Source organism: Carcharodon carcharias, chromosome 17 (assembly GCF_017639515.1).
Source record: "Carcharodon carcharias isolate sCarCar2 chromosome 17, sCarCar2.pri, whole genome shotgun sequence".
Classification (NCBI taxonomy): Eukaryota; Metazoa; Chordata; class Chondrichthyes; order Lamniformes; family Lamnidae; genus Carcharodon; species Carcharodon carcharias.
Window position 1 is genome coordinate 56640807 of NC_054483.1, and position 15882 is coordinate 56656688.

Below are 15882 nucleotides of genomic sequence, written 5' to 3' on the forward strand. Positions count from 1 at the left end.
AATTAAGGCCCACCCAGCATGACGTGCACCCGAAAGCGCTCAGTGCTACCTGTGCGGGTGGGGTGAGGAGGGAGAGTCGGGGCCTGTGCTCTTTCGTGCATGCTCGTGAAAGAGCACAGAAATCTCCCTGAGGCATGGAGCCGCCTCAGGGAGATTAGTTTCATTATGAAAAATCGAGAACAAGAATTTAAAAAATTATTCAGACATGTCCCCTCATGTGACAGTGTCACATAAGCTGGGACATGTTTATGAATTTTGATAAAAATTTTTATTTCATTTATAAATCCTTCATGAAACCTCATCCCACCCGTGGATGAGGATCCATGAAAAATGTGAAGGCCGCCTGGGCTCTTCGCCTACCTGCCAACCTTAAGGTTCATTAGTTCATTAATGGCCTTAACAGGGCCTTTGACAGTTTGGCAGGCGCACAGCCGACTCCAGTGTGCGTCTGCCGAACTGAAGATCGGAATGATGCACGGTGACTTCGGGACGCATGCCCAATGTCATCGCGCGTCACTTTACGCATCAGTGAGCGGGGCCCGCCCCCACACACCAAACAGAAGGCTCTGCCCTATGTCCCACATCAGCCAACTTGACAGCTTTTTCTGTCTGAAAATGCCAATTTGACATCAGCTTGTGCCAATTTCTGGGCACTGTGCCTAACACCAAGTAAGAGCTCGTCTGAAACTGTGCAAAGTTATTTTGTGCAGGATCCTTACAGGCAGCAGAGGAAGATTTCAGTCTGTCATTCTGGGCTGACAGATGTGTAGACGGTAACATTTATAATATAATATAATTTAATCATTGATATAATTTAGCAGTAGCTTTTTACCCTGTAAAAGCTTGCTCTGGTGAAATTTTGAAAATTGCATGGCTTTTCTAAATTGATTTATTTTTAGCTGAATTAAATAAGCAAATTACAGAACTATTAAATTTATATTGGCCAGATAAATCTTCCTGAATATTGTCAGTCGACCTAATTGAAACAGATATATGGTCCTCTTGAGTGTTGGCTTACTTTCATGTAATCTTTCCAAACTTATGTAATGCCTTCAAATAGCAAGTTATCTACTTGGGTTATAATAATAGCAGTGGATGGAATTACATTAAAAATGTATTGCATTTTAAAAACCAATGAAAAAGAACCTGCTCTATTTTTTCTATCTACATAAAGTGTAAAAAAGTGTTGAGAATACTGATAAGCTGTGCGAGTTTGGTTGAATGGTGACCTTCCTCTAAAGTTAACTGCAATGACACAGGACACATTAATTCCTCACTCATTATTACACTCCTTTGCTATTCTCTGCCATATAACTGAATCTGGATAAATTAATGCTCTCTGATGTATAATTCTTAAAATACTTCATGAGTCATTTTTTAAATTGGAGCAAGGGCAAACTGATTTGTTTAGTTACATTTCAGGTTAACAACTCAATTTAATCGAAATCGGAAAAGGAAAACATTTTCATGTCAACTTCAGTGCATTTGTGCTGTAGGTGGTCTTTTTATTTACCCTGGTTCTTGAAGCTTGAATTTGGATTTAAGCCTGGATTTCTATTCAAATAGTACATCTGAAATAAAAAAGGAATTTGCTTTTATATGGTATTTTTTCGTAACATCTGTATGTTTCAAAACGCTTTATAGCCATAGTATAAGAATTGCAGCAGCCAATTTTCACACAACCTGATGAAGACCAGACAATCTGATTTAGTGACGTTGGTAATGGTTAAATATTGGCCCTGATGCTGAAGAGGCCTTCCACACTCTTCTTCAAGAGAGTAGCATGGGATTTTCTACATCCACCTGAGAGGGTGGATGGAGTCTGAAAGACGGCTCCTCCATCATTGCAGTGCTCCCTCATTAGTGCATTGGAGAGAAGAGTCAGCTTATCTTGTGCTCCAGCCCAGTTCAGGAAGCATTGCTACCACTGAATCACAGCAGACATACATGTCATTTCTGACCAATAGAAAATAAACATGACTTCAATGAAAATAAAAATCGGCAGTGATGTAAAATGGGCCGTTGACTCGCTATCACCCATTTTATGCTATTGTACAAAATCAAGACCTACCCCATGTTTGATGAGTTTCAATTGTATTTTATTTCATGTGGTAGATAAAATTTAGCTTGAATGCATTCATTTTAATGGAATTTGGTATCCCTTAATGCTTATATCACACCTTGTTCTCAAAGGAGTACTACGCATGAAACAGATGGCATCAGGTTATTAGTGCAACACATACTCTATGTTGTTTTGAGGGGTGGGAAGAAGGCAGCCAGCAGTATATCAGTGGGGATTCCAAGCAGGCTACACAGGAGTCTTATTAAAATGTATTTTGATCAGTAATTGGCTGTAACCCAAGAGGTGTGCAGTTTTTTCTTCAGCAACAGTGGAATAAATCAATTTGCACTTTTTGGATGGTGTAATAGAATTCAGAACAGGTGTGATTATGCTACAAAGCTGAATTAGCAGGGTGTTCATTTAACTTCACACCGTCTTTTGTAGCCTCTTCAATATTCATATAATCGAGAAATAATTTGAAGATAAGCAAGCAAATTGTATTTGCATGCAAAAAGGATTGTCTGCCAAAACCCTCTGTAGAAAAATACATCTTAAGGCATTTAATTACAAGTCTTTTTATTATTAAAGTTGATGGAATGAGGTTATAAATTTGTTAGAAGCCATAAATAGTGTCTGAAGAAGATTCCTTGTCGAAAACATTTTGGGCCTAAGACTATGCTGTTCACTAAAGTAGGGTTTAATTGACATTCTAATTATAGCTACTGTTTCTTCATTAATCGTTTGTCTTCTGCTTCAGAATGAAACTATTTGCATTTCTGAAAATGTCAACTTTTTTTTGAAAGCATGAACTCTGCATGTTTTGGTTAACTGAACTTTCAAAAGTGCCTAAGTATATACAAAGTGGAATGTAATTGTCCTGACATATTTGATCTTCAAGTGAATGGTGAAAGAAGACCAAATTTGCTAGAAATTCAGCCTCAGCTGAGAATAACACCCTGTTCTAATTGCTTGAACATGGTACTTTTAACCTTGAGAACAGTTGAAAAATCACCTCATGGGAAAAAGTCTGCACCTCTCACCACCTTTGAGAATTTGGCAGGTGTGTCGGCATTCTAAAAACATTAAAAAGAAAGCCTATTATAGTTCATAAAGTGCTGAGGAGGGGCCCTCACCTTTCAGAATCAGATCTGTATGACCCAAGAGTTAGAATAATCATTTTTCCAATTCTGTGCATCTGCTAAAGTCCTGCCCGCTGGGGCTATGTATTGGTAATACAAGGTAAAATAAATGGTAGCTGAGACAGCGAACGGGATTTTCCATGCCCGCTGGCATTGGGCGTGTTTGATGGCGTGAGCAGACAATATGGCAAGAAGGTCAAAAATCAGTTTCACGATGCCGTGAGACCAGTTTGTGATCGTCCACATAGCCCATCAATGGCAGGCCATGTTTCTCGCTATTGGACGCTGGGAACCTCATTGTAATACATCTGCATATCATAATAAGGCGAGCCAGACGCATCTCCACCCCATCTGGATTGTCCGCCCACATTGGTGGGAAAAATGCCGACGTGTTTCACAGCAGTATATATAAGTTGTGCACTTGGCAGGCTGCACTTCACTTAGGACTTCAAGGTTTGTTTGCTTTGGGTCAGCACTCGTGGTTATCAGTGCCAGGCTTCACAGACAGCACCACATCACTTTTAGGGGGCCTCATGGGCAGGTGTCTACCTACCAGATCAGCAATATATGGGTGGCTTTTCAACAGCTGCAGGGCTAGAGCTTGCTTGGGAAAGAGGAAAAAGTGGCCTCAGGCAAGGGAAGAGGCTGCAGGATGAAAGCTATACTGAGGAATGAGGGTATCCCAGGGTGTATGTGGGGGCACAAGTTGATCTGTGCAAGTGGCCTCAAGATGGTGAGAGGTGAGGAGGCAGCCTCCAGAGGAGATGAGGCCAGATGGACATGTGAGGGTCTGTGTGTGAGAATGGGTGGTGATGTCCCTTAAGCTGGCAGTGAGTGAGATGCCAGTGAATACGTGATGGGCTTGAGTGTGTGAGTTTAGAGTGATGAGATGGTTGCCATACCCTGCCTGCGTGGATGAGATCATGCATCCTCTATCTGCATTGGATCGCCAACCTCTTCTGTGTAGCATTGGCACTGATCACCGCTGTCATCGCCTATCAAGCTAGAGTGGTATTGTTGCTGCCCCTCCTGCAGCCAGAGCAGGGTACAGGAGAGCACAGCATGTGTCCAAAGAGCACTCAAGGGCTGCAGTCTTCTTGCCTTTCGGTGTCATGTCTTCTTTGCTGCAGTCCTCATCTGGAAGCACTGAGCATGGCTGTACTTAAAACGTGGCATGATGAAGTGGCGCAGTGGCAGGCAATGCAATTGCTATCGACATAGTGTATATCCCAAGACTGCATAATTAATGCGGCAGGTTTGGGACAATGCGGTGTGAAAAGCCACCATTGCAGCCTTCGGGTAAAACGTCAATTTTCCCTCCTGCTATTGCACTTGGTGCAAACCTGGGACGATTCAGCTCTGTGAGGTAGACTTTATGAGGGGTGGATTACACAATTCCCCCAATTGAAAAGCCTGTTGGCGCCATGTTGACCAGAAGCCCGGTGGCCCTATAGCAATAATAGATAGGGGGCAGCCTTAATGGGACCAGAGTGGGCCTTCCACCCCAATCTGGGAGGAAGTCCCACCCTAGAAGGTAGCCAGCCAATCTGATAACTGGCAACTTTGTAGTCCCAGCAGTACCAGAATCGAGTAGCAGCCACTGCTGGGACAGGAAGTGCACAAAGGTGATGAAGCGATGAGTCCCAGACTTCAGCTAAGTGAGGGATTTAGGTTGGGTCTGCCTGGCAGACCCTAGCAAAGGTGGGGAGGGAGGTCAGGGGGCTGGGGGAGGTGGGGAAGGGTTTTAGAGGCTGGGGGGAAGGGATAAAGTAGGGGTACAATTCTGGAAGAAGGTACGCCTGGGGAGCACAGGGGATGACCCCCTAAAGCAAAAAGCCCTCCTTTCTGCCCAACAGCAGCCCGCACAGTGAAAGCTGCTTGCCATTTTCACCTCTTCCCTAGCCACATGTAAAATTGCAGCCGAGGTAGAATGAGGCCTTTAAGTGGCCATTAATTGGTGATTTAAGGACCTCATTAGGTCCATGGGTGGGCAGACTTCCTGACGCATTGCTTGCCAACTGTGATATGGGAGACAGGCTGGCGGTAAGCAAGAAGGGGGCGAGCAGGCCACCCGTTTATTTTATAAGCTGCCCTTCTTTCAAATACATCGGAATGGGGCCATAAATTTCAGCCCTGTGTGCTGGGGCGCTTAATTGAAAACTTATACTTCATTGTGATGCAATGTGGTACTGTAACTACACCCATTATTGTGATACATAGGGCAGAATTTTCCGTGCCCATTGGCGTCAGGCATCATGGCGGGCAATATGGTGGGAAAGCCAAAAATCAGTCGTGAAACCAGTTTGCAATCGTCTGCTCCACCACGGAAAGGGAAGTGGCCACACAATAGAGAAACCCTTGTATAAAGTGACCATTCCTCCGCAGCTGAGATAGTTCAGGCGCAGCCACGTTGACATGCATGCATTCAGTCCTCTAGCTTATCTGCCCACTCAAGCAACACAGATGCATGAAAGTGCCATCAAATGCTCCAGAGCTTTTCACCCATCAGGCTCAGGCTGTAAACCAATCAGCATTTTAGTGGACTGCAGAACAAGTGGACAACTGGGCAAGTTGTACGATCTTCTTGCGAAAGCTGGTCACGGAGCAGTCATTGGTGGAGGCGCTCACAGCCCCTTGCATTGTCATCATCCGGTTTGGACTAGTCACCAGTCTCCCCCATGGTTCTTTGCAATGCGAGTTAGGAGATTGCCTGCGCCTGAGCTGAGAGCACAGCATGCAGTCCAGTGGGCGATCCTGCTACCATTCGGTCTAGGGTGGGTCGGAGGCGGGTGGGGTTTTGGGCAGCAAAGCAGCACAGTAAACTCTGGCCATCCAAGTGGTGGCGAGCACTCTCTGAGATGCATTAAAGGGCCTCCAGACTTAACTAAGAAAGGCTTTTGGAACACCTAAGCTAACACACGGGTCTCCCTCTTTCATCTTGCAGGAGTACATCAGGAGCATGGAGCCTGGTGACCTACCTGTATGCCTCATGGCTTACAGGGAGCAGAGATGAAGGAGAAGAGAGTGAGGGAGGTGCTTAGCTTGACAGAGTGAGGAGCAGCACCCTCAAGAAGAGGGGGTGGCTGGGGCTCCTGTGCGCATTGCAGAAGAACCACAGTGAGCCATCACTGGTCGGTGCCTAGCTAGTCCCAGGGTCTACAAACGGCGCTTGTCACTGAGAACCAGTGTTGCCACAGACTGCGCATGACCAGGGAATTGTTCGGTCCCATCTGCCACCTGCTGCAAGATTTGACGCCATGGGGACTTGGAGGGCATCTGCTGGCAGTTGCCGTGAAAGTGACCGCAGCCTTCAATTTTTCCAACAGTAGCTCCTTTCAGGGCTCCACAGGTGATCTTTATGGGATATTGCAAGCTTCTACCCACAGATGCATCCATGAGATCACAGATGCCATATTTGTGAAGGCACGCAACTTTGTGCATTTCATCTGGGACCAGGAAAGCCAGGAAATGAGTGCTGGGATTTGCTCAGATCTCAGGTTTTCCACAAGTGTAGGGTGCCATTGACTGCACTCGTGGCGCTCAGATCTCCGTGGCGACAAGCAGCTAACTACGTCAACCACAAGGTCTTCCATTCGCTGAATGTTCAGCTGGTGTGTGTCCGCCACAAGCACGTCCTACAGGTCTGCGCATGGTTCCCAGGGAATGTCCATGGCTCCTACATTCTCAGTAAATCTCAGATCACTGTTGTCTTCCAGTGTCCACAGAGACTGCAGGCCTCAGGGACAAGGGCTACCTGCAGAGGATATGGCTGATGACATTCGTGCGGCAGCCTCAGACTGCAGCGGAGAGAAGATACAACAAGGCTCATGCTGTAACTCATAGCTTGGTGGGGCAAACCATTGGAATGTTGAAAGTGAGGGTCTGGTGGAGCCCTCCAATACAGTCCACAGAGGGTGTCATGCGTTGTGGTCGCCTGCTGCTCCTTTCAGAAACTTGGGGCTACAATAGGGAGGTGAGCTGGCTGAGGAGGGGATAGAGGAGCTGCAGGTCTCCTCCAATGAGGAGGGCGTCGATGGGGATGAGTATGAGGAGATTCTCGAAGGTGAGGATGATGGTGATGAGGCCATCGCACTGGCCAGACAAGGTAGGCTCACTCAGGAGGCCCTCATAGCTGCTAGATTCATGGAGGACAATGACGACATGCTGTGAGGGGACAACATAGGTTCTCGCATTGCATCTGTGAATGTTTGGCTCCTGTCTGGCTGATGGCAGCACATCTACCCTCTGTGATAAGGCTCCTGTCATGAGAATGCAGCAAATGCCCATAGTCCTTACATTCCAGGAAGATGGTAACGACATGTAGTGGGGACACTCCATAGATTCTCACATAGCTTATGTGAATGTCTGACTCTTGTCTGGCTGATGTCAGATCGCTTCCGCTCTTTGAACAGGGTCATATAGAACTGCAGTAGGAAACTTTAACTTCTTATGATCCTATGGCATCCTTTGAGCTGAACTCTTCAGGACCACACTGTCACCATACATAGATGCTGATGAGATGGGGGTGCCAGCTGCACCTCAAAGACGCTGAGGCCACACAGTGAGAATGACAGAACTCTGTGCCACCAGCCGAGGACATTCTGGTAGCAATGATAAGCCCCATTGAGGTGCAGGCATGACTGACATGTCCAGTGACATACCAAGAATGTGCTGGGAAGGTTGTACAAAGGTTGTGGAAGAGGCCCTGTACAGAAACAGCTGCCTTTATCCTGTGCAGGGACCAAGGTTTCACATCTGAGTGACATGAACATTGCTCATCAGAACAAGGAGCCATAGGCAAGGAGACATTCTTGGGAATTTAGTTACAATAGTGGACATTATGTACAAGTGATTAACACCCGTGCCCATGGTGTGCGACTACATCTTCTTAACCACCCGGTGCGGAAGGGGGTCGGGAAGGAGGAGGACCTCCTCGTGAACCTGCTCCTGGGCCTGGCCAAGTTGGCTATTAACAGGTCCAGGCAGCGGGCGATCGACGGGGGAGTCCCACCCGATTGTTTGGCCCTCTTCTGCGGCTACGTTCGTGGCCAGATGTCCCTAGAGAGGGAGCATGCGGTGTCTGCTGGCACACTCGAGGCCTTCTGTGCTCGGTGGGTACCGCGGGGACTGGGGTGTTTTGTTGACCCCTTTAATCACATTTTGATTTAAGGTTCCTTTAAACTTTGTTCTTGGTTTTACAGCTGACCTGAATTAGGGGCTGTGCCTGATTTATCCCAATTTTGTTGATTTGGTTTAATTGTTTTGACTCTATAAGAGTTACATCTTCTTAACCACCTGGTGCGGAAGGGGGTCAGGAAGGAGGAGGATCTCCTCGTGAACCCGCTCCTGGGCCTGGCCAAGTTGGCCATTAACAGGTCCAGGCAGCGGGCGATCAATGGGGGAGTCCCGCCCGATTGTTTGTCCCTCTTCCGCGGCTACGTTCGCGGCCGGGTGTCCTTGGAGAGGGAGCACACGGTGTCTGCCGGCACTTTCGAGGCCTTCCGTGCACAGTGGGCACCGCGGGGACTGGGGTGTTTTATTGACCCCTTTAATCACATTTCGGTTTAAAGTTTGTAAGTTTCCTTTAAACTTTGTTCTTAGTTTCACAGCTGACCTGAATTAGGGGCTGTGCTTGATTTATCCTAATTTTGTTAATTTAGTTTAATTGTTTTGACTCTATAAGAGTTACATCTTCTTAACCACCCGGTGCGGAAGGGGGTTGGGAAGGAGGAGGACCTCCTCGTGAACCTGCTCCTGGGCCTGGCCAAGTTGGCCATTAACAGGTCCAGGCAGCGGGCGATCGACAGGGGAGTCCCACCCGATTGTTTGTCCCTCTTCCACGGCTACGTTCGCGGCCGGACGTCCCTGGAGAGGGAGCACACGGTGTCTGCCGGCACTCTCGAGGCCTTCCGTGCTCGGTGGGCACCGCGGGGACTGGGGTGCTTTATTGACCCCCTTAATCACATTTTGGTTTAAAGTTTGTAAGTTTCCTTTAAACTTTGTTCTTAGTTTCACAGCTGACCTGAATTAGGGGCAGTGCTTGATTTGTCCTTCATTTTGTTAATTTAGGCTAATTGTTTTAACTCATAAGAGTTACATCTTCTTAACTATTTTGTTAATTTAGTTTAATTGTTTTAACTCTAAAAGAGTTACATCTTCTTAACTTTCCTAATCCTGCTGCTACATCTTGGTGCTCCCCCAATATCCACAGTGAAGGTGGAGGCAGCCTGCTGATGGCTACGCCCTGTCTGTGATGGGTGTCCCTTGGAGGGCCCCAGCCTGCTTTTGGAGTCCTGCTGCTGCACCCTCCTCGGCTTGTGGAGCTGAAGCTATTGGGGTCACAGGAAGAGGAGATTCAGATGGGCGGATGGCCCCGGGTGTGCACCTGTTGATCCTCCTCCCTGTGGATGCCCGAGGGCCCCTGGGCTGACTCCTTAAGGAGAAGGGGTAGCTGGAGTGAGATCAAGCTGCCCCACGTCCCTCTAGTGTTGATGCTGTTGGAAGCCAACTATGGCATCAGTGATGCAGTTTAGGTCACGCAGCAGTGCAGGATTAATGTCTTGGACCAAGACCTCCATGGCAAACACCGTCCTACCAGTGTTGACCTTGATGCATTGGCATGCTGGTGCTATCACCTCAAACTGAAGGTGGATGGACTCGTACATCGTGCTTTGCAATCTGAGGAGTGCAGTGGACATCCCTTCCTGATGTGCCCGAGCTTGCCTTTGCAGCTCCAGCAACTGAGGTATGACTGAGTCCAGAGGCTCCTCATCTGACTTGGACTCACAAGATTTCTGGCCTCCAGCAGTCATCCAAGTGCTTGGGACCTGGAAAGTCCCTTCCGCCGCCTGCTGTGGATCAGAAAGTATGATGTGCTCAGCAGATTGTGACCCCGAAGCCACTCTGAAGCTAAGTTGCACTGAGGTGTGTGTCTCTGCACTGATAGAGGGTGTGAGTGAGTGCTGTGATGGGTCATCAATGAGTGTTTCAGTAGATTCCTCTTCTGAGGTGTCTTTGGGCCTTGAGTGGAGGACCTGGGTCATGGACCCCTTTGGCTGTTTTCCAGATGTGCCTGCAAAAGATAATTAGTGCATGGCAGGGGCCAGTGAAAGAGGACACATCACCCACAGCATGGTTGTCTGATGGATGTTGCACTGCTGGATCCTCACCGCTGACTTCACCGTCAGCACAGGAATGGTCTAGATCCTCACCGGCCAGCTGGATGACTCCATTTTCAAAGTCCATGAGGACCTTGATTTCAGGCATTCCTCCTGGTCTGTGACCTCTCCCTTTTAGAGTCATAGAGTTATACAGCAAAGAAACAAGCCCTTCAGCCCATCTTGTTCATGCCATTTTCCAGTGCTTCACCCATAGCCCTGTATGTGCTCGTCTAAATGCTCCTGCATGAATAGAGATGGAGGGAGTGTAAGCATGATGCCTGGCTGGATGATAAGTACACCTGGCATGTGTGGGCAGTGAGCGGTCGCATGGATGGGATGAGGACAATGAAGGTGTGTGTGAGAGAGTGAATGGTGATGTCCCTTGAACTGGCAATGAGTGAGATCCCGGAGGATGTTTGGGTTTGTGAGTGAGTGAGTTGAGAATGATGAGAAGAGTGACTTACCCTGGCGGAACAGAGGAAATCATTCATCCTCCTTTGTCACTGGGCGGCTGTCTTCTTTTGAAGGGCATTGGCACTGATCAACACTACCACCACCTCCCATGCTGGGTTGGTGACCTTGCTTGCTGTAGAAAACAATGCACTGAGCTGGGGTAGAGAACATTATGGTGAGTCTCCACTGCATCTGGTAGGCACTCGAGAGAGGCATCACTAAATTTGGGGACAGCACGTTTCCTCCCCATGACAGCTATCAGTTTGCAGCAGCTTCCTATTCCTTGAAGAGTGATAGCTCTTTGCAGTGACAGCCTTTAAATAGGGCACTCGGTTTACCGAAGGCCTGAGGTGATGTTGGGACAGGTGAATGAGAGGACACCCTGACAGCCTGTTTCCTGGGAATGCATGATTAATGAGGCGGGATTGGGATGATACAGCGTGAAAAGCCGCTATTGCAGCCAGTGGGTAAAATGTCCTTTTTCCTGCCCGTTACTGGACTTAGTACAAATCTGGGGCAATTCCGCCCAAAATTATTTCAGGAAGACATGGTAGATTTATAATTATACTAACCAGATAGCACACACAAGTAAGCATTTCCTTTTGTATTTTCTTTTCTGTTTTGTGCTTATCAAGATAAAAATGTCCATGCTGAAGGTCAGCAAGATATGCCAAGTAGCACCTCCTCTACTCAGCACTCAGATCAGAAGAACACACTGCACTGTTTTGTACTTTTATTCTAATTGCACACCAACTGTCAGCTCCCTGCATTAGATTGCCAGTGTAATGCTGAATTAGATGTAGCATTGTAAGTGAGCCCAGAAATTACTGGGTAAAAATTTCCCAAATTCATTTCATCTCCCAGAAAGGAAAGACTTTCATCCCAGGAGCCTGGGCTGCTAGAGGTCAGCTGTCCGTGTCCAACCACCCAGTCCCACAAGCCTGAATATTTCCACTTCTGAAAATACTTTTCGAGTCCTCAAAGGACTTATCTATCAGTTACTGAAGTTGTGCTATTTCAATAATTAGGACATTTCCAAATGTATCCACCTTACTCAGGAGAGGTAAGATCAGTTTGGTTTGTAGGTTCTGTAACAAAATTTGCGACTGATTTCTGATAGCTTCTCTTCCCAAAACTGTTTGTTCAGTTCATTACATAGTTATTAACATTTTGATTATATTGCTGAACTGTTTAAAATAGCAATGGCTATCTAGCTGGTAGCCTTGGCTGCTGGTGATCTCAAACCCACCTTCTCTGCAATGCAGGATTGATTTCAAAACTAAGGGAAGTTGTTTGAAATTTGCAATCTATGACTTTATTTTTAGCTCCTGGGCTTTTCTGAAGTACTGGGAAAGTTCATACAGCAAAGTAACTTGGAAAACACATCAATGGCTACATGTTATTTTAACAGCCTTCTATACCACCTTCACAGATTTGTGTACATGTATCACCAGGTCTCCATGTTCCTGCACTTCTAATTGTACTATTTAGTTCATATTACCTCTCCTCATTCTTCCTGCCTGAAATTAAAAGCTGGCCTCAGTATTGGTGACTGATTCGTTAATGCCCTTTAGGGAAGGAAATCTGCAATCCTTACCAGCTGGTCTGGCCTGGCCTAGTTGTGACCACAGCAATGTAGTTGACTCTTAAATATGTGAAAAGACCCAGCAAGCCACTCAGTTGTATCAAAAGTAAAAAAGGAATGAAATCGGACGGACCACCAGACATTGGCCTAGGCACTGGAAATGACAACACACCCAGCCCTGTTTACTAGCATCTGGTGGCATGTGCTAAAATTGGGCCATGCTCACAGAATCATACCTCTGCTGGTGGAATATAATCAGGAGGGAGTTACTCTGGGAGTCCTCAACATTGACTCCGTACTCCATGAAGTCTCCTCTCATCAGATCAAACATGGGCAGGGAAACCTCCTGTTGATTATCGCATACCGCCCCATCACCAAACCCCACTCCCCAACACCCCCCACCCCAGCCCAACCACCCGCAGCTGATGAATCAGCACTTGCTTCCATGTTGAACACCACTTGGAAGAAGCGCTGAATGTACTCTGGTTGGGGGACTTCAATGTCCATCACCAAGAGAGGCTCAGTAGTACCACTACTGACCGAGCTGGTCAAGGCCTAAAGGCCTTTGCTGCTAGACTGGGTCTGCAGCAGGTGGTGAGGGAACCAACAAGAGGGCAAATCTACTTGACCTCGTCCTCACCAATCCACCTGTCACACAAAATCTGTCCAAGACAATATTTGTTGGAGTGACCGCCACACAGTCCTTGTGGAGATAAAGTCCTGTCTTCACATTGAGAATACCCTCCATCGTGTCATGTGGCACTACTACATGCTAAAGGAGATAGATTTCGAACAGATCTAGAACTCAAGACTGGCCATCCATGCAGCGATGTGGGCCATCAGCAGCAGCAGAATTGTACTCGAACACAATCTGTAACCTCATGGCCTGGCATATCCCCCACTTTACCATTACCATCAAGCCAGGGGGTCAACCTTGATTCAATGAAGAGCACATGAGGGTATGCCAGGAGCAGCACCAGGCATACCTACAAATGAGATGCCAACCTGGAAGCTACAACTCGGGCCCTCAATCCCCATTGGCTGCATCCTATGTTAGAGCTACAGCTGGTGCCATCACATCAGTGGTAGGCTGAGTCTGTCCACTTTTCATTCGGGTATGGGGGTCATAGCATAGGGAAGCTGGATAGGGCATTTTCTGGAGAGCCAGCAGCTTCATTTGTGCCTAATATATTTTGCTGCCAGACAATCACTTGCTTCGTCCTCTTATGTGTGTGACAGAAGATCACAACATGTTCCTGCTCACTCATACTCTATCCTTTATATCAGCCAATTATATAGCAGGGTCAGTACAAAGCTGAAGTTGCTTTTCATGGGTAATAAATAGGTGTAACTGATCCATATGATTCTAACTTTTAAAAAAATTCATTCACAGGATATGGGCATCACTGGCAAGGTCTAGGCTTATTGCCCATTCCTAGTTGCTCTTGAGAAGGTGGTGGTGAGCTGTTGTGGTCCATGTGGAGAAAATACACCCACAATGCTGTTAGGTAGGGTGTTTCAGGGTTTTGACCAGCAAACTATAAAGGAACAGTGTTATATTTCCATGTCAGGGTGTCTGAGCCTTGAAGGGGAATTTGCAGATGATGGTGTTCCCATGCTCTGCTACCCTTGTTCTCCTTGGCAGTGGAGGTCACTGGCTCAGAAATTGTTGACGAGGGTCCTTGGTGAGTTGCTGCAGGGCATCTTGCAAGTGGTACACACTGCTGCCAGTGTATTGGTGGAGAGGGAATGAATGTTTAAGGTGGCGAATGGGGTGCTGATCAAGTCGGCAGCTTTACTCTGGATGGTGTTGAGCTTCTTCACTGTTGTTGAAGCTGCACACATCCAGGCACATATTCAGCCACAATCCTGACCCGTGCCATGTAAGTAGTGGAAAGGCTTTGGGGAATCAGGAGGTGAATCACTGGCTGCAGCCTCTGACCTGCTCTAGAAGTCACGGTACTTTTGTGCCTTGTCCAGTTAAATTTCTGATCAATGGTGACACCCAAAATATGCTGGCGGAGGGAGTTGGTGGGGGGGGGGTGCGATTTGATGTTGGTGTTTGTCTGCGCAGCAGCACTATAACTGGCCACATCGATAACATTTTTTTTTACTACTTGTTAGCAAGACTAATTAACCTTTGTATTATCGATGATGAGATATTCTTACAGGTACCCTAACCTGACACACTGATGAATTATCACAGTGATTTGCTCTTGCTGAGTCAGTCAAACATTTGTATGTTGCTCTCTATTCATTATTTCATTATTAAATAAATAAATCAATGAATGAGAAGTAATATACAAATGTTTAGTTGATGAATTGAGTGGCATGACTGTACTAAACTTCAGCAGTCTGCCCACTGATTTGCTGAATAAAATACCCTTGAATACCATTTCAACCAATCAGCAACAAAATGATTAAGCTTCCCTTTGATAAATACAAAAAGTTATGATAGTATTTTGTTTCATATCAGTTATGCATTGAAAATGTTGATTCCATTTAGTAAGTATGGTTAATATTTAAACAAGTAACTCAAGTACTGTTTTTACAGGATATGAATGACTTCTCCCCTGAATTTAGCAAGCCTTCCTACAAAGGGCTGGTGGCACCGGATGCCCTCAAGGACAGCCTCATCACTGTTGTATCAGCTGAAGACAAGGATCCTCCTGTAAGTTACATTGATTCTGCTGACATACATTTTGAAATGAGAAAATATTGTGATTTGATATTCACTACAATCATGCATGGGTGCTGAAAGTTACAATATCTGTTTCTGGAGAAGCTCGTGAGAACTCTAGTCATCGTTCTGTCTCTGTTTGAGGTTGTGTAATAGCTATCGTTCAATAATATTTCTAGATAGTGATTTAAACATTAATTTCTTTAAAAATATGGTACCTTGGTCTTCCCCATCCTCCACCAGTATTTGTAATTCTTGCAACGTATTTAGGCATTAATAAACCAAACATTAATTGCCCATGAACAAGGCTGGGGTCTATCACAACACTTCCCCACTGTCACGAGCAAGAGACCTGAAACAGCTTGATAGTTGGGCCTCAAGCTTCAATTGACTGGCATCCAGCCAGATCGTTCTACGCACTGATAGACAACTTGCTGTTTTGCAGTTTGGGAAATCAGATGAGCCACCCGAAGAGCATGACCTTGTAGCAAGGATTAAGTTCGAGGGCTGGGATGATCAAAGTGGGTAACAAGAGAATGGGTGGATTTGACACTAAGGGACAGAGAGAACAATAATGCTCATCCTGCTGCCCAAAAGGTGCTAAATGAATGATTTTTTTATTGTTCCTAACACTGCTTCTACTGATCCCTTTAAGTGTAGCTAGTTCTGATCGTTTCCCACTCCACGTAGATGAAGTCTAGCACTCAGCATTTAACTGAACGATAAAGGCATTGTTGCCCTAATAATAGCATACATAAGACCCTCATTTGCAGTGACACTCCCACTTAAATTGAGGCTTGTTC

The 15882-nt window shown here is 46.3% G+C and overlaps 1 protein-coding gene across 1 annotated transcript in view; it reads left to right on the forward strand.

The window, feature by feature from the left end:
• Positions 1–15882, forward strand: part of pcdh15b (protocadherin-related 15b) — a 1048074-nt gene that overhangs the window by 786915 nt on the left and 245277 nt on the right. The window contains exon 23 of the mRNA XM_041210329.1: positions 14954–15070. Within this exon, the coding sequence (XP_041066263.1) occupies positions 14954–15070 (117 nt within the window). The remainder of the gene's footprint in view (positions 1–14953; positions 15071–15882) is intronic.